Source organism: Opisthocomus hoazin, chromosome 21 (genome assembly GCF_030867145.1).
Source record: "Opisthocomus hoazin isolate bOpiHoa1 chromosome 21, bOpiHoa1.hap1, whole genome shotgun sequence".
NCBI classification, from domain to species: Eukaryota; Metazoa; Chordata; class Aves; order Opisthocomiformes; family Opisthocomidae; genus Opisthocomus; species Opisthocomus hoazin.
The window spans coordinates 4,045,206-4,067,890 of NC_134434.1; the positions used below are offsets into that span (position 1 = coordinate 4,045,206).

The following is a 22,685-nucleotide window of genomic DNA, read 5'->3' on the forward strand; positions in this document are numbered from 1 at the left end:
AACTGAAGGGGCAATAAGAGACCCCAAACACAAAGGTCTCTGTCCCAGGAGGGTGCACGTCGGCATGGCAGGGAGGAACCCTGCATGGCATGATGCGCAATGCTGGCATTTCAGTGACCGCTGCTGACAGAGATGCCCCGCTCCACCAGATGAGATGGGTCCGCAGGCCAAGCCCCGTTCCTGGCAGAGGCTACCGCATGCAACAAATTTAAACCACTCCTCTACTTAGTGGTCAGTTAAGAAAATGGGTTTCAAGTAAACACACTCTCTCTCTCCCTTAGCCCCACAAGCAATCTGCTGCATTTTTAGCTTTGAAATACTGTCTCTTTCCCATTCCTTTTGGAAGTCAGACATGGCTGAAAAACATGTATTACGAGTCTTTTTCATCCCTTAAGATTCAAATTACAGTATGAAAACTAATCTTTTCTCCACACAGTATCTTAAGGGCTTGGGAGTAATGAAGAGGAGCACTTACAGACTTTAGAGAGGCAAATAAAGTGTTCTCCCTGATCAGCTGGTCCATTTCTTAGTCACACTTCCCAAGCCTTCTACATTAGTATTTTCAAGAAACACAGAACAGAGAGGAATGGACTCGTTAATAAAGAAGCAGCAGCAACACAGGCAAGATAATTCCCCTTTCCTTGCTGCCAAGGAAAATACTCAGATTATTTCTGACTTATTCAAAAAGGTGAAGTATTTCACCAACACAAGTAAGGTAAATAAGAACCTGAGCATGAGAGGGCATTTGTAAAAGATGCACAGGCCTGCACTTCCAAACACTGCCTCCACTAGCAGTACTTGCTGCTAGTTTCTGTTCGTTACCAGTTAATATGCACAACTTGTCCACTACAGATTGACCCTACTGAATGGCCAGAATGTTGGGCCACTGAGACCCATAAGGAAGTGGTATGTCAATGTCACTTTTACCACAAGAGCAGATAAATATAATTTACCACCATCTATATCCTAATACACTGCATTGCACAAGTCATCCTCAAAACAACTACATCAGAAGTTCAAAACGGAAGTGATTTTCCCTGGTAAAGGTCGCAATGAAAAAAGGAAACAGACACACGCTTATCTGGAGCAGGGAGGCTCAGAGCACTGAGTGAGTACAATCTCAACAGGACAAATTTCATAGAAACACAGAAGTGCTGGTTGGAAGGGACCTCCAGAGGTCTCCAGTCCAGCTTCCCACAGGAGTATCACCAGCAGGTCAAGCCATGGCCTGTCTTGTTTCAAAACAAACTGGTGCACAGCCACCAGGACAAATAAATTCAGAGTTAACAGGTGCCAAAAGTCAGCTCTGTAAGGAAAGCTTTGAAAATAAATTACCTTCAGGACTGTGGAGAAAAATAAAAGGTAAGGAAAGGCTCTTTAGAAACAATGCTGACACTTGCAACCACCCCATGCAAATAAAATTGTTATTGCCAAGGTACCACTTATCACAGACACTACTATTATTGATAACACCTTGGATTTGACACACTCTCTAACCGATAGAGGACAAAGTGTGAAATTTCCTTTGGAAGCCACTCCTATTGCCTACTGCAATCAAGCTACCCAGCACACAGAGGAAAAAACCTAACTTCCTTTTCAGCTGTTCGGTTTAATTCTACTAAGACACTTTATAGAACTCCCACTGTAAACTGATACAGCAAAATTCTTGCTGATGCTTTAAAACAGAAAAAAACCCCTTCTTTAAACTATTTAGTATTTGAGAGGAGAAAAGTAATAAAAAAAGTATCTTGGAACTTCAAGAATCTTCCTTCCTTGACAAAGCTTCATCAGAAGAGTGCAGTCTTAAACATACTGTATCGTAGTAACCTTCCCAATACCCTCAGGAGGTCATCGTAGTATAGAGTGGCTGGTGTGGACCTACACTATGTTATCGTGTTTTATAGCTGCTCTGGAACAGGTTAAGTTTACTGTTTTTCAAGATTTTGGAAAGATGGAAATTTACCATAGATATTGCAACTTCCCTCAGACAGGAACATTCTCTCACAACCCTCATGCTCAGAAGAATGCCAGTGCTACCAGTAGGAGCACTTGTGTTCAGTCTGAAACACTCCGGGACTTGCACCAAGAACTCTTCTGCTTTGTCTCCTGTGGGTCATTATCTGGGGTTCAGCTACCTTAAAAAGCACATTCAGCTTATGGTTTGCACTACTATAGATAAACACTACTTTCTAAAAAGAGATAAAACCGAGCAAGAATATGAAGCTTGACCAGTATGCAAAGTTCTAATGATACTCTAGTCCAACGTCACCAAGGAAAAAAATATTGCTTATACAAAGCAATCTTTATTTTCAAATGCTGCAATGCATAAAATCTATCCGATTGACAGCCCTATGCATGGACACAGACCCCCTTCATCCTTCCCACATCACTATTCAGCATAGCACAATCACGCTGACTAGGCATAAAATCATTTAGACTAGAAAAATCCATTTGCAACCCATTACTCATTTCCTTAGAGGTTAACAGTGTTCACCCCGAAAAAAATCACCCAGAAAAAAACATTTCATTTCTGGATTCAGATGAAGAAGTCACGCACACTACACGTCTGGTCCCAAGCGTGGAAGCTGCTAATGCTTTCAGTGCTTTTCACCTTCTCAACCTTGGATAAAGTACTCTTAAGGCTCTCCTGCTTATAATATTGTAACTGCCTCTCCCAGAAGGCAAACCAGTGCAGAAAAAAAAAGAGGGCAGGGGTCCTCTGAGAATGCCACAGCCCACATGGCTTTTCATCAAGTAATCACCCTCCTGCAGTGACCGTCCTTTGTTGATGTTCTGCCAAGAGATACCAATTAATTTTACCAGCGATACAAACGTTCTTCACAAGTGGAAAGTGTTCTCTATTTTTTTGCTCCCAATGTTTCAGAGAGGTCCCAAATTTCATTCTGTAGCCTAGATCTTGCTGCAAATAATATCCACGGGGAAGGCTCTATAAAGACTTTTGATAATGGTGCTTTGCAGAAGTATGGTTGCCTTTCTTATTTGGAAGAAAGGAGGCATGTGGCGACAGGATGTTACACTTGTATGCTTCTGCTTTAACTCCAATGTCCAATTACAGCCAAACCTGCAGGTGATGTTCACACCAGTCTTTGAAGATCTTGTGTTTTAGGATCTGTATTTTCTCATGTGTGCAGCAATAGAAGCAGAAATCTCAGTGCTCTTCTTATTCTGGCCATAATAGTCCACGAAGTCACCATCTGGCCCAATGAGGTACATTATTATTGTGTGATCCACCTGCAAGAGAGCACATCGTAGCTTGGTAAAAAGATCATAGAATCCCAGGTTGGAAGGGATGTCTAGGATCATCTAGTCCAACCTTTTTTGGCAAAAGCATGGTCTAGACAACATAGCCCAGCAACCCATCCAGCTGAGTCTTAAAAGTGTCCAGTGCCAGCGAATCCACCACTTCTCTGGGGAGATTATTCCAATGGTTGATTATTGTGAAAAGTTTCCCTCTTGTGTCCAACTGGAATCTCCCAAGGAGTAACTTGTACCAATTATCCCTCGTGTTTTCCATGTGACTCCTTGTAAAAAGGGAGTCTCTACCTTCTTTGTAGCCACCCTTTAAATACTGGACATCTCTCAAAGTCAGCAGCAACAGTGTCCCGTTCAGCCTTTGTTTCAGCTCTCTGCTAAGACTTCTCAGCAAGAAGCTAAAGCAAGATAAGGAAAACCTCAGCATCACCTCGGCGACCTCTTCTTGTTTTACCCAATAACACAAATAGAGAAAACTAGCTGCATACCCAGAACGTGTGAAGGAACACTTTAAGCAGACAAGTCTTCCCTAAGCTACTAGCACCCTTCCTGCAGCACAGGGAAGGATGGGGCAAATCTGCAGGCTAATGCTCTTTCCCCCTCACTTTTCCCAGTTTCCCTCTACTTCTCATGATGCTCCACGAGGTATCCAAGCTCCTGCTGCTAATACGACGTAAATCCAGTATAAACAGTGGTACTTCACTAAACCAAGTTCGCTGTCAATGCAAACAACGGGACCAAGAGAATCACTGGGATACAGGAGCTGCAGACAGAGGAGCTGGCACAGAGGGAAATACGTGTGCTGGGAGGGGGCTCCCTCTACTGTCCGAATTGAAACAACCTAAAGAAAAGTTCAAAGCAACAGTTACTTGAACATTTGAGATATTCCGGTTTTATTTATATAAAAATTAACTCCACCATAAACTTCTTTAAAATGTCACTGCAAGTACTGTCTGCATCTAACTGTGGCAAGATCTTTATAAGCAAAGACACAAAATACTGAAAATGGAAGCCATGAATCTGTGATTGCTCAAGTGACTACATCATCTCACTGCCACTGGAGAAAAGGAACTGAAATGTACTTACGCACCGAGAGTACAACCGTGTGTGAAATTAAAAATCACTTCCAGTACCACAAGCTAAAAGGATGCATTAAACTTAATGGCACTTCTGTCATTGAATGTTTCTCAAAATTTTACTGAAGCAGGTTTAACTAAAATATTTTAGTCTAGTTTCCAAAATTTTTTCAAATTTTCAAGATAACGACACAAAATCAAGTCATAGGAGACAATTTTTTTTTTTTAAGGAATCTGAACCACAACTTAGATCCTTCAACTGGAAACTAGGGAAGAAAAAAAAAAAAAAACAATCAGGTAGCCTGCTCAGAACACCTTAACTCCCCGGTCTATACAGTCAGGGTGGAGTGCAGTTTGTGTGCAAAAGACCACTGTTTTTCAAGCTGTGCCTGAAGCCTGCACTGTTCCCACTGAATGCACATAAGATCATCATTTGAGTTTCAATGCAACCTTGTAAGTCACAGAATAAAAGAAGTAAAGTGGATATTCTGCTATTGAGGATTATAAAATTGAGATGATTTAATACAAACTAGTAATATTCAAGTAATACTTAAAAAATTCAAACAGATGTTTAGCAACTATAATCTCTACAGGCTCATCTCAATGCTCTTTTCAAGTCAAAACAAGCAGCAACGTTTAACTGGCTGCAGTGGACCTCTTCCCCACTTTCCAGCAGCCTGCAGAGGAAACAGAACCAGCTCCTGCACAAACGCCAGTCCTAACCACCAAATGGCACAACAGGTCCATGCAAGACATATTAAGTTTAAAAAAAAAAAAAAAAAAAACAAAAACACACCCTTACTGGAAGAAATGACAGCATGGTAATGACCTGGGTAAGTCTCAGGCAAGCACAAAACCAGCCTCCAGCTCTCCCTCCCAGGTCTGGTGTTCCTGCTATCCTCTTTCCATTTTGTTTCAGAGACCTGTGTCCTCTGGCCTCTCTGCCCTGAACACAGAGAACTCACTGCCTCCCAAGAGCCTATGACAAATCCTGAAGAGATGCAGCTATACTCCTCCTTAGCACCACATCCGGGGCTCCCAGGCTGCTCTCCTGGACTTTCTTCTTTGCTGTCCTTCCCTTCTTTCAGACTCACAACCCTTCCACAGACCAGCGGTATTCTCCCTGGATCCTGAATCCCTTCTCCTACTTCATTACATCTGTAGTCACATTCTCCAGTTTGGTTTCACCCTCCAGCCTCCCTTGAAGCTGCTGACATCCACAGAGTTACTTTCCTTGGCCAAACCCCTGTACTTTCCCTTCAGGGCCATGCCAGAATCCATGTGTGGTTTGCTAGAGTCCGTGTGTGGTTTACTTCATAAGGACCAACACTCCTTCACCTTTTCTGGCCTCTTTCCATCATCTCTCCTCAACTTCAGTTTACTCATTTAGTGTCAGATTCTACTGACTTTTTCCCTCTTCTGAGCAGGCATCCTTTGCCAATCCTGTTCCTATAACCTATTCTTTCACCAGCCCCCTTTCATAAATCTCACTTTAAGCAGTATCTTTAGATTGGTTTCAGATTGATGCTAGACTGATTTAAATTGGTGTTGAATTTCTCCAGCAAGCTTCTCTCCCTCATTCAAATATAGTATCTTAGACACAGACTTCTGTAGCTATTGAGTTGCCACTTTAAGCAAAAAAAAGTTCTTGATCTCCCACTTCACACTCCTTTTAGTAGAGCAGTGCACATCACCAGTGTGATTCCACCTTCTCTTTACTGAGATCACACGCTGCTCTCGTTTCTTTCTATGCACCACTTTTTTGTTCCACCAATCCTTCTGTCCACATGGGTAATTTATTTGCTGCAGTCAGGTGGTTTCAAAAAACAGGTTAAGAATAGACAATACCGGATTAGTCCGGAAACAATCTGCCTGAGCATCCTACCTCAAACAGTGGCCAACAATGGCTCCTTTAAATAAGAGTATAAAACCAGCACCAAAAATGTGTTATCTTCGTCTATTACCTCCTAGTTTCCAAACATTTTTAGCTCACAGGCTTCCTGAAGTAGGCTAGATTTCTGTGCATTTCATAATTCTCAACAATTTTTTTCTTCCAAAGACCAGCAACAAGTCTCCCTGCAGACTCCCATAAACTTCTACCATTTGCACCTGTAGCAAGGGATTCCGCTTTTCACATGCCCACTGCAGCAAGAACCATGACCCTTCCTTTTGAATCTGTTTTTAGTTTTCTCTGATGCTCTTAGTTCTTGTAATAAAGAAAAAAAATGAAGATCATATAACGTGCATCCTCACTTGTCATCTCACTTGTACCCTTGTCATCTCACTTGTACCAACTTTGCTTTTCCAGTCTGCTCAGGATGTGGCAAGTCGGGAAGGCCTTGGCAGCAGCTCCGAGCCCTATAACCAGTCCTATTCACTTCCAGAGAGTAAGATATTGACTACCCAGTTTAGCCCCACTTAAACCTCAGTTTTTCCCTTCACACTATTACTCTACCTACTTTGTTCCCACATCATTCAGCATTAACATGCTCTCTCTTCCAGATCATTTGACACAAGATGCCCACAGTATCTGCAGGCAGTCTTTGCATCGTCCAAGTCCCCTGCCAGGAAGATCCTGCTCCTTGGTGTCAGTTGGGCAGGGAATGAGTTGTTGCTAACTTTAACCTCTCTTCCTATTGCCTTAATTTCCCAGTTCCATTTTCATTTTGGAGCACACAGGAAAACAGCCAGACAAAAACATTACACAACAGAAAAAAAGTTCAAATTACTGCCAGGTCATATGCTATTCTATACACAGGCCTGGGACTACATTTTTAGAACACTTATCAGCAAGGTTCTGAGCTTGTAAGAACACACCTTGATTCTGACTGAGACCTCCAAAGCACAGTTTAACACATCAGTGCAACAGGGCTCTGTCATGTAGGACTTCAACACAGATTGCAACAGCTGCCTTCTGATTTTAAAATCTATATGCTGCTCTTATCCAAAGACTTTCATTAGAAAAAGGCCATACAATTACTTACAATGTAATCACTGTCTTCATCTTTGGGACCTTCACTGTAATACACGCGGTAAGCTTTGGCCACTTGGTCAATCTGTGCCTTGGTACCAGTCAATCCAACCAGCTTTGGAGAAAATTCTAGACAGAAGTAAGATATTTAAACATTTTAGTGAAAAGAAACCCACCAAGAGCCTCCTTTTCAGGGCTCTACATTATATGCTATAAGACATCGAGGAAGAGAACAGTAATACCTTTAACATATCTGGCAACGGCTTCTTCGTTGTCCCTCTCGGGATCAATGGTGATGAAGAGTGGGGTCAGATTAGGCAAAGACGGAATTCTATCTGTGACAATAACAATTATTTTTCTTCAAAAACTAAAAATCATTTCTCACCTCCCTTCAAACAAGCTCACAGCCAAGCTACCATAACATCAATCCAAGCCCATCCTAAGTGACAAAAAAAGCCATTTTGTGCAGCTTAATTTATGTGATTTGTGAATGAAGCAAATGCCATGAAATCCAGCACTCTGTGCTTATGCTGGGTGCAGCTACACTTCCAGCCTCTCAGCTGGAGACCTTGTCCTGCTTAGGAGAGATGACAAATTGACTCTGATGCAGAAAACGCCACAGCGTGATGCACGTATCAAAGCACAATGGTTGATACAATGAAAGCACTCCTGTGATGGTGGAGCAGGAGGACAGGTGAAGACACAATTCAGGCTCTTTCCCTCAATTCCAGCCATAGCCTTCACTATGTTTTCTTCACTTGAGTCCCTACTCCCACCTGCTTCGTTACTATTATCCCTGTTCCACAACCCTTCAGGGCCTGCAGGCTGAGAAAACAACCTCTGCCACACATCCTTCCCCCAGCCTCCATTCCACAGCACAGTCACTCTCAGAAGAGACTCTCACACGGATTTTTTCTCAGAACGAATAAAATAGAGGGGAAAAAACCCTAATAAACCCCACAACCTCTGCTTGGCAAAAATACAATGCAATGGCACCATTCCCTGTAACCTGCCACCACCACATTTTATTACCATGAAGTCCCCTGCTGCAGAAAGACCAGTGCTGTTATGCTCTAAATATCCGATCCTAGTGATAGGCAGATTGATGTATGTAACACTGATGTATTTATCATTAACTCCTGAATAGTAGTCAACAGCATTTTTTAAAAACAATCATCACTCACTACCATTTGCAACATTTTACCACAATAAACCTGGACCTCCCATAAAAAGGACCACTACGTCAATTGAATTCCCATACCAATTTCATCCACCACTTCGATCATTTTCTCCAGTTCATCAGGACAGATGTCAGGGCAGTGTGTGAAGCCAAAGTAGATCAGCACCCACTGGCCGATGTAGTCCTTGCTGGTCTTGGGCTGTCCCTCATGGCTGAGGAGTGAGAAGGGCCCTCCTAGCAGCGGTTTCCCAATGCCCCGGTTTCGCTCCTTCTCCAGCTCTACAAAGAACAAGAGCAGATCAAAAACATCCATGCCCCAGTCCACGCTGCTTCCCAGGCGAGAGTCAGGCAACCTCGCAGAGTCACGGCGCAGATTTCCAACAAGCATTCCATTTTTGTCAAAAATACATCGCTAAACTCCTCTGAAATATCATGATGTCTTTCATTGTCATCTAACTGTACTTTAGAAAAAAAAAAGGAAAAGAGGAAGACAGGAAAGACAGGTACTTGGCTCAGTGTGAAACAGAAAAATTAGCATCCTTTGCAAACCGAACGTATCCTAAAAGCAGCAATACCTCTGATTTTCAACATTAAAACCAGGAAAATGAAGCCAGTGAGCAGTTCCTGCAGGACAGGGAAACGCACGCGTGCGCTACACAGAGGGAAACCAACGCGCACAGAAAACCTCACCGACTGCCAGCAGCGAGAATAATCAAACGCAACTCTTGAGACAGCAAAAGCATATTTAAGAATTTTAAAACGCTTAACCTCGAAGTTGTTTTTTTTTTTTAAACTAGTGAAAATTGTCTGTGACATTCACACTCAGGCAGGCGCGAAGCGGCACTGCGCGAAGCGTGACATGATTCAGCCGGATGCCGAAGAAGATAAAATACATCTGACGGCAAAAAATACCTCATCTAAACACAAAACACGAGGCTGCTGCCCCTTCTCCCGCCCGGCCACACGCTGGCAGCCCGGGCCGGCTCCCTCCCAGGCGGCGCGGCCTCCGCTGAGGCGGGAAGGATCCGCTCTCCCCGGCACTCACCCTCCTCCTTCAGCCGCTTCATCTTCTTCATGGCGGCCAGCAGCCCCCCGCACAGCACGAAGGTGGCCGCCAGCGACCGCCACGACACCAGCTGCTGGGAAGAAGCCGGTTAGTGACTGAAAAGGCGGGAACGGCGCGGCCCTCGCCGTCCCGGGCTCCCCCGCTGAGGAGGGACGCGGCTCCCTCACGCCCTCACTCACCCTCCTCTGCTGGCCCGTCCGCTGGTCGCTGCCCGGCGGCAGGCGGGACAGCGGGCGGCTGCCGGGCGCGGGCAGCGCCGCTCGGCCCCTCACCGGCCGCGGGCGGCCGGTGAGGGGCCGAGAGGCGCTGCCCGCGCCCGGCAGCCGCCAATACAGCACGGCCCGCCAGCAGCGTAACGCCGCCGCCATCTTGTCCTTCCCCCCCTTTTCCGTTCCCGCCTCTTCCGCCTCCCTCACCCGGCAGCGGCCGCCATGGAGGCGGCGCCGCCGCTCTTCTCTTTCGGTGTCATCGCGGACATCCAGTACGCGGATGCGGAGGACGGCTACGACTTCGGCGGGTGCCGGCGGCGGTATTACCGGCAGAGCCTTCAACTCCTGAGGGACGCTGTAGAAGCGTGGGTTGCGGAGAGGCCGCCGCTCGCCTTCGTGCTGCAGCTGGGGGACAGCATCGATGGGCTCAACTCCCGCAGCGGCGAGGCCGAAGGTGCCTTGGAGCGGGTGCTGGCAGCGCTGAGGCAGCTGCCGGTACCGGTTCATCACGCATGGGGCAACCACGAGTTCTATAACTTCAGCCGGGCCCGCCTGGTGCACACTGGCCTCAACAGCCGTCCCGCCACGGCCATGGCCGTCCCGCCAGCTGGGGATTGCCAGGCCTATCACTTCAGCCCAGCCGTGCGGTTCCGCTTCGTCGTGCTCGACGCCTATGACCTGAGCATCCTGGGCAGGGAGCCGGACAGCCCCCGTTACCGGGAGTCCCTGCGGCTGCTGCAGGAGAAGAACCCCAATGACAACCTCAACAGCCCCGCAGGTACCTCCCGGCTCGACCCTTCAGCAGGGAGCACGAGCGGCTGAGCCTCCGCTTCCCGGAGTGAGACGGCAGCTCCTGGGGCTGACATGTGGTTCCCAGGGGGCTGAGGCACGTGCCCCGTTTCTCCCCACCTCCTCCATCTCTCTGCTGTCGGCCGAGAGACAGACAGTGGGTCTCTAGGCGGGCACAGGAGATGCTACCCCATACCCATCATGCTGCTCTGGTGTTCTTGGGATGGGTTTATGTTGTGCTGTGTGCCCTGCGGTGTCAGAACAAAAGGCAGCTGTTGGTGCAGCTGCTGTTGCAGAGCATCAAATGATGCCCACCCTGTCCCATGCTGAGGGGACCCAAGAGTGGAAATCCTGTGCATGCAGCATGACCAAAACCCTAACGAAAACACTAACGAATAATTTTCTCTTGTTTGTCCAAGAAGACTGGAGTTTTGATGCAGGAGTTGCAAAAAAATACATTTCTAAGAGTAATCCATCTATAATAAGCAGACATACATAGGGCAATCAAATAGGAGAGTCACAAGAGGTGTATACGCCTATGCCTAACCTTCTTCTTCATTGCAGGACTCAAAGAACCTCGGTTTGTAGAGTTTAACGGAGGATTTAGCCAAGCCCAGCTGGACTGGTTCAATGAAGTCCTCAAGTTTTCTGATGAAAACCAAGAAAAAGTTGTAGTTATGGGTAGGTGGATATGGGGGACATATGGCGATATATGCAAAAAAAGTTACATAGCCAATGTATGTTAGCTGAGGAAAACATGTAGCAACTTTGGAGCTCCACTGAGGTACATGTGTAACCTGGGAAGTAAGGGAATAGCAACCATGTCTCACACTTGGGTGAGCTTTCTGTATTCAGCTAGGTGTCTGAACTTGCCAGCAATGAAGACGGTTTTGTTACGCTTAAAGTAACTCTGCTGTTTCTTTCCCTCTCAACTGCAGGTCATCTGCCCATTCATCCAGATGCTTCTGACAGAGTTTGCCTAGCCTGGAATTACGAAGACGCCCTTTCGGTCATACACTCCCATCATTGTGTGGTCTGCTTTCTTGCAGGGCACTTGCACGACGGTGGCTATTGTTTAGACTCTCACGGAGTTCATCATCTAACTTTGGAGGGGGTTATTGAAACGCCACCGGAAAGCAATGCCTTTGGAACTGTTTATGTCTATGAAGATAAAATGATACTAAAGGGAAGGGGAAGAATTTCAGACAGAGTTATGCATTTCTGAAAATACAAATTGCTCTTCTTCAGGAGGTACTCAGACAAAAAAGCAGGGCGTTCAGCTTATTATTTGCTTGTAGAAAGATGTGCATGGCTGATCCTTACAGCTTTAAGTCAAACATTTTTCTCTTGGATACAGAATTTTAGAAATTCAGTTTCTGTAAGAAAAAAGACCTAGATTCTTCATGGAGAACAGAGGAGGCCAGTAAACATGTTTGAAATAAATATACTTGAATGCAGAATGTTGACTTGAAACACTCAATCCTGAGAGGATTGTTACTTACTGTGAAAAAAATGCAAACCTTATTATGAAAATTGTCAAAAAAACCACTTTTTTTTTATATCAGTCAGAATTAAAGCATGCAGAATTGTACCTGCCCAGCTGCATTTCAATTTTTTTGAACATCATAGTTGGTAATGTCTCATGTCTGGCAGAATTAGTCCACCCTGTAGCCTAGTGCAGTCTTCTTGACATTGCTTTGAAGTCTAAAGTAATTTTCAGAAAAAGCGAAGCCCAAGGAATCACAGAATCATAGGTTGGAAAAGACCTTTAAGATCATCAAGTCCAACTGTCACTCCAGTGGTGACAAAATGGAAAATGGAGACCATCCATGCTACATCATGTAATCCTGCAGATACACCCACTGGGATCTACACGTGCACAGCTGTATGAGCCTGCAGCAGTACTGAGCAAAGAAGCCGTGACATGGAAGGACCTAAAGGATGTTGCTGTGCTGCATCTGGACCTGTTCTGGGTCTCTCCCAGCCAGCTTGCGTGTCCAGTGTATTCACCTGTGCTTCCTTCTCCAGGATCAGTAGCAGTGCAACATGTGTCCTGTCCCTGGGCTGCTGTGTGGGTTCTGCTTTCCAGGAACAGAAATTCTGTGACAAGCAGAGTTGTGACAGTGACCACGTCTGCTGGTGGCAGTCTTGAGTACACATCTCAGAGAAAATAAAGATGCACAAGCTTTCATTGAATTTTCTTTAGAAAAACAGTATTTATTACTCTGTAAAACCAGTAATTTTCAGTTGAAGATAATAGCAAAAATATTTCTTCAGATACATTCTACATATGATTTTAGCATAGGAACAGAAATACAGACCGCTCAATTTCTCAGTTAGTCTCAATGGACTAGCCAGGTGGATATCTGGAATTTTTATGGCTGTAAATAGTAATTTATTGAATCAAAGCGTTTGCTTTGTTTTTCCCTTATGTTACAGAACAGTAGATATCCCGAAGTACCAGGTGGTTGGAAAGAGATCCAGGGATGCCAGGTTATCTTCAATATACCATTAGAACACACAATAGATCAACAGTGCTTTGAAAATGCATGAGGAAGCCAGCTGAACAACAGTTTCCATAGAAAAATTCTCCACTCAGATTTCACAGTGTTCCTCAATTTTTTTAACAAATCTCACACCGCACTGCTGGAAGCAGCCAGGCATTCTTGGGTCTTCCCAAACTGATACTAACCTTTCATTATGAACCAAAAGCAAAGGCAAGTAAGGTCAGAATATTTATTCTGTACTTTCTCCCACCCCATTAAATCACCGTTTTACAATGCTTTGGCCAAGATGCTCGCATCTCTTTGTTCACATAAATGTACAGCCATGAAACAAAGGGGAAGAGGGCAACCACAACTGCAGCAATCAAGCGAACTCCACCCAGTGGACTCCTATAAAGAAGAAAATTCAACAGAGGTACTCAAATCAGACTGCTAGGGAACACTCACACCTGGCTGCAGCTGGAGTTAGCAAACTGTATTGGCTAAACACAGCAGAGAGCCTTTAGCCGCTTTCATGTGGCTCCTGTGGATGTATCAGCAGAGTCCTTTACAGGAGAGGCACCACGTACCAGCAGAAAAAGGTTTTCTGCCACCTCAGGCTGCATAAACCAGGTGAAAAAAAAAAAAAGGACCCCGATTGCCCAGAGCATATGTGACATGTTTTCCCAGCACAAAGGTACTTGTTGGCAGACTGGGATTTTTCATGCTTCCAGCTAACAGGAATTTAGCAAAACCGCTGTAGCACAGTCTTCTAAAGAGGCTACAGGGGAAGAGTGTGGAACCACTGCAGCCAGGCAGCCGCCCAGAGCCTTCTGTTAGCTCTGCCTGCAGCACCCGCTCCAGCAGACACAGTGGACACCACTTCAGAGACCTTCACTGGAAAGTTCTGTAAATTGGGAGCAATGGCAGAAATGCCTTTGCAGTTCATTAGCAGTTGCAGCCAACCTTCCCTAGCCTGTTCCACAGAAAGGAGCACGCTGTCCTTACGCAAAGCGAGCACGTCCCCTTCCCATTATGGCAGGGGGAGCAGGAAGAATGTTTTGTGTAGCTCTACTTTCCCCACACAGACTTTTATCTGTGCAGGATCCTACAGGCTGTATCATCAGCTGCTGCTGCTTAAGTATCTGAGAAGATTTGGACAGTGACATGAAGCAACAAAACAAGCAGCCAAAATCAACTGTGTTTTCAAGAAGCTGGTCCCTAAATGTGAACATATGAATGAATTAACAGAAAAAAATGAAACAAAACTTACTTTGCTGAACTGCGACAAAGACTCATCCATATTGTAATAATCACAAGACCAAACAACTCTCTAAAAAGCCAAACAAAAAACAGATCAGAAAATAATACAAGGAGATGTTTACTTTTAAAAAATACAAATTTTGCCTCCAGAACAGTAGTGTAAGTATGCACTGCTTCCTTTTGGGGACGTTCAATCTATTTTACTAGGATTATAATTATAAAGGTGTTTACATGGAGGAACTTGGCCTCCCACCACAAATCTACAAACACGACCCAGCTATGCAGCTGCACAAATTCTGCTTCTACTTTTTGTTCCACTGCTAAACTTCTATTCCACAGCACATTTCCCTCATTGAGACAGAGCAAAGCAGCATCCCAGTATTCCAGACCATGAACCACCGCAGTAGCTGCCAGCGCTCCCCCTCAACACCGAGCAAGCACCCACTTCAGGGAACAGCCGAACGCCCAGGTGAGAAATCCTCCCTCCCCCTCAATCCCTGGCAGTTGTGAGGACTCAGCTGCCCGTGACAGATGAACATGGATATGGTATCGCCTCAAAAGGTTTTAAACATTAATTCCTACAGCTTCAGCAGAGAACACAAAGCTGTTTTGCTGTGCTTGTGCCCTGGTCTTCGAAAGCCAGAACTGCCCCCAATGAAATCGGGCAATCACGACTGTTCACTCTCCCTTTAGCTCTTTTGTCCAACAAATCGCTGGTTTGGAGCTCTACAGTGCCTCCTCCTTGCTCTGATTCCCCTGGATCAACAGTACTCACTGCAGCAAATAAAAGTTTAGCAAGGTGACCACCAGAAGCAGATGGCCTGGTGTGCTGAATTTGTGCAGGGGAAAATAGAAATAACTCCTTACCTGCCTTCCTCTTCGTGCAAAATGTTTCCCTGAGCGTAGGCAAACAAAGAGGAAGCCAAGACAATGGTCCCAACAATACAACCAGCAGAATGAAGGTCACAGAGGCTCCTCCAAACACCATTATCTGAGGAAATAAAACAGACTGCCAGCAACTGCAATGTAGCTTGAAGTACACCCTATAAATCGAAAAGCAACTGAATCACTAGAAAAGACGCCTCCAGCAAACACACACATCCTAGGCAGGAAGACGGAATTAATACCAGTATCTTTTTGACCAGGGAACGCTGCTGAAAAGTGCTGTTAAAAATAAAACACTAGTGGGCTTGGGGCTTGCTTTCCTAGGAATGCAACTTCCTGGCAGCAGCACCTCAAAGAAAAGGGTTTCCTCATCTCTCCAGCAAACAAAACAGGCTCCAGCATTCAACATGTGCAAAAAAAAAAAAAATCGCAAGGCGGATTACAAATGAAGGTTCTCTTAAACAGGAGGAACGGCCTTTCCACAGCTCACAGCCACAACCAGAGGCTCAGCCTGAGCCCAGAGGATCACCAGGGTCCACGGGAGCGAGCCCCAGCTCGCAGCCAGCCGTCATGGGTACCGAGCGGCCACCGCACTGCAGGAGAATCTTCCCTCACACTCCCTGACAAGCCTCTGCCTGAGTTTTGCCTGTGATGATGAGCAACTCTGATGACATCTCTGCCTGGAGACTGATGTTTGTAAACAGAGAAATACAGATGATGTGAAATAACTGAACAGGCCCACAGATTCTTGTGGGTTTTCATGTCCATTCCCAGGGGCTCGTGGTGAAGAGGTGAGCAAATGACATGGGCAGTTCTCGCTGATCTCAGCAACGTCAACAGCAAAAAACATTAAGTTAAAAGCAGCCTTTTCTGGGCACTGACCCCTCCAGGCAAGCATTAAAGACGATGGGCTGCCAAAATTCCAAGAGCTCAGCGTGACCTGTCATCATAATCGATTCCCCATTTGGCTGAACTTACTGGAGCTCAGCCGAGGCAGAATCTGGGTCTTCCACAGACTTGAATGGCAAATATCCCGTGGTGAATTTACATAAATGTCCAGTTATACAATAGTTGTGTTATTTTATTTTCCACAGATCATGGCACAAGTAACAAAAACCTACTTGTGAGTTTAACATGTAGATTCTCCCGACCAGCCAAATGCCAGTATGTTGAAGCTACACCTACCACACAAATAAACCTCCCCTGAAATGTTCAAAACCACAGGCAACCAACCCTCATGGGTTATAGTTTTGGGAATGCTGCCACTTCATATGCTTCAGGTAGACGGAATGCTGAGAGACTGCAACAGTGTGACTTGTGACGGCAGCATGCACTCCTGAAGATTTTCTTTTTTGGCATGAGCGTGGTTTTAGCTTATTCAGAGTAAGTATTCATCCAGACAAGATACAGTCACTTTCTGCATATAAAATGCCATTATTTAAAAATTATTTCTACTGGATGAAAATACAAAAAATGAACTATTTTCTGGAGTCCTGGACCAAATCTGATCGGACTGATTCTCTCAACGTGTGGCATCAGCCCTCTTAGCGCATGCGCTCAGAAACTCAGCCGCTGCACTGAGGCCTCAACATCCCCATGGCTGCCCGTGCGCTTGGTGGGGTAGCTGCAGTGCAGAACAAGACCTTTAGCTCTTTCAAAGGACCGTGCAGAGCTCAACTGCTCTTCTATGAGGTAGATAAGTAAAATCAAAGATTTACAACAAGGAAACAAAGTGAATTAACATGCTAACGTCAACACCAGAGCCAGGTTCAGAGCGTGCTTCCAGGTTTGTGCTCCACTCAGGCTTCGAGTGCTGGAATCGGGGTGCAAAGGTAAGACCAACCCAGGGCAGGGCTCCTCCGTCCACCTGCAGCACGTCCAACCACAAGCACTACACCAATGACCAGATTTTGTAGGTCCCATAGCTTTTTGCCCCCAAGAAGTCATATGGCATGTTTCCACGTGGCCTGATCTTAATTTGTGACTCAATAAAACCAAACCTTTTAGGGGCAAAATTTGAGCAGAGACGCTGTTTTGCAAACCAGTATCATACCTGTTACCGAAGGGTTAATGCCCACAAGCAGCGTCAGGGCAGCTGGCACTAAGTAGACAACCTGTTAACGAAACATAAATCTGCTCTGCAGCAAAACTCAGCAAGGTTGGGAAGCAGAAGCGCCCATCCACATCAACGCTTCTCCACAGAGGCCCATCAGATGCGCAGAGCAGCTCCCGATCCCCCTCCCGCTGGCATGCCCTGGTGCTGCTAATGCTCATCTTCACCATCACCACCCAAAACCCTGGACCATCAGCTGAGTGCCAGCCCTTGTTCCTCAGCTTCTGGGTTACCGAGTCCTCAGTGCCCAACCAGCCCACTGCAGAGCCCCTTGCGCTGCCCCTTGATCCCCCAAGGAAAGGCCCTACAGGACAAACCCCCCCCGCTCTGGACCCCCCAAACCCTCCACCTGCGTGGGGCAGCTCCCCTGGGAGCAGGAGCTCCCTTTGCTGCTGCAGGGCAGCCCTGGGCTCACTGCACAAGGGATGTCCCCCTGCACAAGGGACGTGCAGCAGACAGCCCCTGCCCACCCAGCAGCTCCTGCCACACGCAGAGACCTTCCCCCTCGCCCCTCAGCTCGGGCCACTGGGCTGCTCGTGTGCCCGGGGAAGGGCTGGTAAAGCAGACAGAGGAGAGGGTTTCTCTTTAGATTTTGAGGCCGAGGAAGCCCCGTCGAGCTGAGCGGCGACAGACGGCAGCCAAGCTGGCGATGGAAGGCAAGCAGAGGTGGCGATGGAGACAGGAGGTCACCCGCTCCGGGGGTCTCGGGCGCAGGGCAGGAGGAACGAGAGCAGCGTGGTGCGTTCCGCACGGGGAACCAGGGCAGGTGCGAATCTGGGGTGACATAAGGAAGGTCCTGGAAGCACGGCCGGGTTTCAGCCCTCGCTGCGGTACGGAGGCGGTTTTCCCGGCGCCTGAAGAGCGTTCAGCTAAGAGCAGGGAGCAGCCTTCCTCCGGCGGCCCCGGTCCGGACCAGGCGGGCGGACGGGAGCAGCGCAGCGGGGCTGGGACCGCCGGGGACCCCCGGGGAAGGCACCGGCAGGGCCGCAGGGGAAGGGTCCGCTCTCCTCCGGCTGCCCGGCGGGAAGGGCGGCCCGCACTCACCGTCCACAGCCCGGCGTCCGGGTCGTTCACCTGCGGCGAGGAGGCGCGACCTGAGACCCCGCAGCCGCCCCAGAGCGGGGGGGAGCGGAGCGGGGCCGTCTGGAGCCCCCGGCCCGGGGGAGGGGGCGGAGCGGGGCCGCCTGGAGCCCCCGGCCCGGGGGAGCGGGGGGGGGAGCGGAGCGGGGCCGCCTGGAGCCCCCGGCCCGGGTTGAGGGGGAGCGGAGCGGGGCTTCCTGGCCGAGTTTAAGGTCCTCACCTGCACGGCGGCCGCCAGCCCGAAGAAGGCGGCCATGAGGAGGTTGCAGAGCCGCCACAGCCGCCCCGCCATGGCCGGCGCCGCCTCGGACGGGGCGGGACGGGGCCCCGGGGCGGGGCGGCCCCGCGGGGGCAGGCAGGGGTGGCCGGCGGGGCTCGGCCATCGTTACCCGCTTTGCGAGAGGGTTGAAGAAGACTTTGTTTTCAAAATCAAGCCGAAATCCGGAGTTGCGCGGCGCGAGTGACGGCGTGCGTGCTGCAGTGACTGCAGCAGAGCGAGGGCTCGCCCTTCCTTCCCTGGTTGTCACCTCGAGCCAGTCCACCCATAAGCAGCTCCTGTGGGACACCAGCCCGAGTACCTCCCGGGCTCTGTGAAGAGAAGTATGACCAGCACTTTGCACTCCCTCTTTGACCCCGATGCTGCTGTACCTGCAACTTTCGGTGCTGTCCAAGGGTGCCCAAGGAGGAAGGATGTGGAAGGCCTGGACTGGGGTCCTGCCAATGGCGGCCAGGACGGTCAGGAGTCCAGAGATCATGGCCTCTGAGCAGAAGTGGGCAAAGAGGAAGCAAAATCCAGTAATACCATGTAACTGCCTGTGAGGTGGCTGCCGAGATGACACAGCCAAATTTTCCTCGCTGGCAGGGCTACAAGGATGGTGAGGGGACTGGAACATCTCTCCTACGAGGAGAGGCTGAGGGAGCTGGGCTTGTTCAGCCTGGAGAAGAGAAGGCTGAGAGGGGACCTTATAAATGCTTACAAATATCTGCAGGGTGGGTGTCAGGAGGATGGGGCCAAGCTCTTTTCAGTAGTGCCCAGCGACAGGACAAGAGGCAATGGGCACAAACTGAAGCACAGGAAGTTCCATCTGAATATGAGGAAGAACTTCTTCCCTCTGAGGGTGACGGAGCCCTGGAACAGGCTGCCCAGGGAGGCTGTGGAGTCTCCTTCTCTGGAGATATTCAAGACCTGCCTGGACAAAGTCCTGTACAGCCTACTGTAGGTAACCCTGCTTCGGCAGGAGGGTTGGACTGGATGACCCACAGAGGTCCCTTCCAACCCCTACCATTCTGTGATTCTGTGATCAGATGATATACCAATGGGCAGTGGCCACAAATGGTGGCTTGGAAGGTTTTCACTGGATCTTAGGGAAACATCCTCATTGGGAGGGTCGCGCAGGCTGCAATAGGTGACCCAGACAGGCTGTGTGATCTCCATCCTTCGAGATTTCCAAGGCTTACCTAGACAACACCATGGCTCACCTGATCTCATGTTGTGGCAATCTTGCTTCAACTGGGCTGTTGGACTCGAGACTTCCAGCCATGCCTCCATAGCCATATTTCCAACAAAACTTGTACAGTAAAACTAGCAAGTAGTTATGCAAAAGTATAAACCCCTTGAGAGGGGCCCTGCAGTCCCTCCCTGAGCTGCTGTAGGAGCGCCCGTCTTCAGCTCAGCCACAGCCTTGCCTATGTTTGCCCATGGAGCCTGTTGATCCAGTCCTTGACCCACGGACTGCCTTCCCAGCTTGACCTCAGACCTGCCTCATCACCATGGAACTCGCTGGCCATCACTGGGCTGTATCGGACGCTGGGTATGCCCACCAGGCCTGATCCAACACTGACCAATAGGTTGACTTCCCAGCTTGAGCTCAGGCTTGCCTTGTGTCCATGAATTTGGCTGGTGATCTGGGGTCTTGGTTGGATCTGGCTGCAGTTCCTGGGTCTGCCCTGCTTGCCCTACACCAGGGCGGTGGGATGGGCATTCCCATGCCCCGTTAGCCATGGTGTCCCTCCCGGTGCCTGTTCTTTAGGCAGCAGGAGGTGCCTTGTTGCTCCCTGATGAGCTCCTTGGCCCATTTCAGTACATGTGTGCCGGTGGAGAGCAGGAAGGTGCTGCCAGGGTACCAGGGGAGGACTGGAGTGCAGAGCCCTGACACAGACTTGTTGAGGTTGAGACGGCTGTGGAGCTGCACTGTCAGCCACCGCAGTGGGCTGATGGGTGCTGGGGTGTAAGTGAGCTCGGAGAGTTCCTGGGGAGAGCTTGGGAGCAGCCGCAGCTGGCAGGAGAGCTGCAGATCAGACCGCTAGTGGTGGCACTGCTGGGCAGGGACCAACTACTACTGCTGGTCTGAGGGATACCTCTGAGGTCGGGCAGGACTGCGTAAGACTAGATATTAATTTTTCAGCATAGGCAAGGCAAAATAAGGAACTACTGAAAATCTTGCAGTTTTGTGTCAAAACTAACTATGAGCAGTGAAGTTTCCACCAAGTTTCTGTCCAGTTTGTCCTTGTAGTCAAGAACCATCCTGTTTAGTTGCAAAGGTCATTGTGAGCCCAACTCTACATCCAACCTAGATGTGAGAGAGATTCCTGTTTGTTGTAGTTAACTTTGGTGGCAGGTATCTGAAAGGTTTTTTTTCTCTACCGTAGAAATAACTGAACTGACTTAGAGGTGGCATGCAGAAGAGAAGGAACTGTCTCCGGAAAGGCAAGAATGAGCACCAACTCTGAGGATCCCCAGTGAGCCTGTCACAAGTGTCTTCTGTCTCCCAAGGGCCATGGACAGATGCGGCACTGGGTGCCACAGCTATGTTAGGGCTTGGAAATTTGGTGGTGTTGAAGAACCATGGGTGTAGGGGAGGAACAGTGAGTCAGGGATAAGAGGAGACTCCCTTGTTTTCCTTTCCAAGAGACTGGGATTTAAATGGAATTTTTTGTAATGACTCTATGGTCTAGGATTAGTTTTGTATTTAAGAAGAGATTCAGTCTCTTTGTGTTGTCTGGAGAACCAAAAGGATATTGCTCAGAACAGTACTGCCTGATCATTCGATGATCATTTATTAGTGATGAATTGAAAGTGGGCCCTTTAGAAATGTTGTATCTACCACATCCATCTACCAAGCCTGAGTCTCTGTCAGATCATTTCTCCTACTGGTTTCAGTAGCAGCGTAACACAGCCTCCTCAGCCCCCAATAGAATTAGGTCTTGCTGAACTGTTATGCGGAGGACATGTGAATGTGCCCACATTTGTGGAGAGGATTAATGCTCATCTTCTCCTGTTGTTTTTAACGGAATCTTTCTTTGAACAGGTTATAAGAGATGAAATTACTGCAGAAAAAGTCACAGAGAAGTAAGAGCTGGCTTTGTAAATGGCTGCCATTGTTACAGCTCCACTGAGTAGGCTTTATGGTTCATAATAATTGTGTTATTCTGTACATTAAACAACCGCTGGCAGCTGCAGGCAGGACAGCAGGCCATGTTCATTATAACTAAATCCCTCTCGACACTTAAATTGATTCACATTCCAATCCCAAAGCCCAGGAAAATTGAACCACTCTCTACAGGCACCCTTACGAGTACAACTTTCCTCTTCACAAGAACTCCGGGAAGGGACTACAGATGCTTAAAGGAAAGCTGGGGAACTACACTCCACATTTTGTTCTTCTCTTACCAAACCCAGCTTGACATATGGATTAGCAAAAGCAACTGTCCAAATGTCCCTGCAGTTTCTCAGTAGGTCCTCATGAAGCTCCACTCCCTTGCTGAGGCACCATGAACTACACCATACTCCTGGTTCAGGTTTTTAAGGCAGCAGGACCTCACTGGGGAGCACTGAGAGACGTTTGTCTTTGCGGTGTAACTTCTGTCCCCAGATCTTCAGTCCTTTCCCCTCACCTCAGAAGGAGCACTGCTCTAATAATGAACCTAGTAATGTGCTCTAGTAATGAACCATTTTCATGCTTTGTATCCAGGTCCAGGATAGGCTTTTGAATGTATTTGCTAAGAGAGGGGACATATCTTGGGCTAGAAAATAGAAATGTGGTGTTAATAAGCATAAGAGAGAAGAATGTAAGAGACATTGTGTCTTTCATTAGAGTAGTTTATATGATAGGAAAATAAAAGCAGAGAAGCTTTTCAGGCATGCCAGCTCTTTTTTATGTGGGAAAAAAAATCATGAATTACTGTTCATTTTTTCCAACCACGTTAGCTGATCTTGCAAAAAGAAAACTCAGCTGTGGTGAGCTCTATGACTCTTTCATTTGGCCGGTCACAAGCTATTGCACAAACATACACAGTC

The 22,685-nt window shown here is 47.7% G+C and overlaps 3 protein-coding genes across 7 annotated transcripts; 1 reads left to right on the forward strand and 2 right to left on the reverse strand.

Annotated features, from left to right (window-relative positions):
* Positions 1 to 2,287: 2,287 nt before the first annotated feature.
* Positions 2,288 to 10,044, reverse strand: SCO1 (synthesis of cytochrome C oxidase 1). Its single transcript, XM_075441132.1, is given in 8 exon segments — positions 2,288 to 3,252; positions 7,334 to 7,449; positions 7,563 to 7,655; positions 8,582 to 8,779; positions 9,546 to 9,636; positions 9,746 to 9,940; positions 9,942 to 9,986; positions 9,988 to 10,044. Coding segments are annotated over 8 exon segments (924 nt in total). The 3' UTR covers positions 2,288 to 3,123.
* ADPRM (ADP-ribose/CDP-alcohol diphosphatase, manganese dependent) lies at positions 9,919 to 12,735 on the forward strand. Its single transcript, XM_009938011.2, has 3 exons — positions 9,919 to 10,553; positions 11,129 to 11,245; positions 11,503 to 12,735. Exons 1-3 carry the CDS (start codon positions 9,998 to 10,000, stop codon positions 11,787 to 11,789), a joined length of 960 nt encoding a protein of 319 aa, XP_009936313.2. The 5' UTR covers positions 9,919 to 9,997; the 3' UTR covers positions 11,790 to 12,735.
* Positions 12,736 to 13,286: 551 nt separating this feature from the next.
* TMEM220 (transmembrane protein 220) lies at positions 13,287 to 18,701 on the reverse strand. 5 transcript variants are annotated; one of them, XM_075441134.1, is made up of 7 exons: positions 18,609 to 18,701; positions 18,353 to 18,382; positions 17,999 to 18,082; positions 17,249 to 17,309; positions 15,178 to 15,301; positions 14,321 to 14,380; positions 13,287 to 13,458 (listed from the first exon to the last, which is right to left on the reverse strand). In XM_075441134.1, the coding sequence occupies exons 1-7, from the start codon at positions 18,678 to 18,680 to the stop codon at positions 13,326 to 13,328; spliced, it is 564 nt and encodes a 187-aa protein (XP_075297249.1). In that variant the 5' UTR covers positions 18,681 to 18,701; the 3' UTR covers positions 13,287 to 13,325. The 5 variants fall into 5 exon arrangements, with proteins under 5 accessions (XP_075297249.1, XP_075297252.1, XP_075297250.1 ...); XM_075441137.1 differs by having other exon boundaries at positions 17,999 to 18,104; positions 18,609 to 18,668; XM_075441135.1 differs by lacking the exon at positions 18,353 to 18,382.
* Positions 18,702 to 22,685: the final 3,984 nt, after the last annotated feature.

Excerpts from the sequence above, each read along its gene's own strand:
- ADPRM (XM_009938011.2), top strand. The coding sequence starts at position 9,998 with ATGGAGGCGGCGCCGCCGCTCTTCTCTTTCGGTGTCATCGCGGACATC. Across the intron at positions 10,554-11,128 it reads CAACCTCAACAGCCCCGCAG|GACTCAAAGAACCTCGGTTT; the intron begins GTACCTCCCGGC and ends TCTTCATTGCAG. Across the intron at positions 11,246-11,502 it reads AGAAAAAGTTGTAGTTATGG|GTCATCTGCCCATTCATCCA; the intron begins GTAGGTGGATAT and ends TCTCAACTGCAG.
- TMEM220 (XM_075441134.1), bottom strand. The coding sequence starts at position 18,680 with ATGGCGGGGCGGCTGTGGCGGCTCTGCAACCTCCTCATGGCCGCCTTC. Across the intron at positions 18,383-18,608 it reads GGCTGGCGGCCGCCGTGCAG|GTGAACGACCCGGACGCCGG; the intron begins GTGAGGACCTTA and ends TCCTCGCCGCAG. Across the intron at positions 17,310-17,998 it reads GCCCGAGACCCCCGGAGCGG|GTTGTCTACTTAGTGCCAGC; the intron begins GTGACCTCCTGT and ends TTTCGTTAACAG.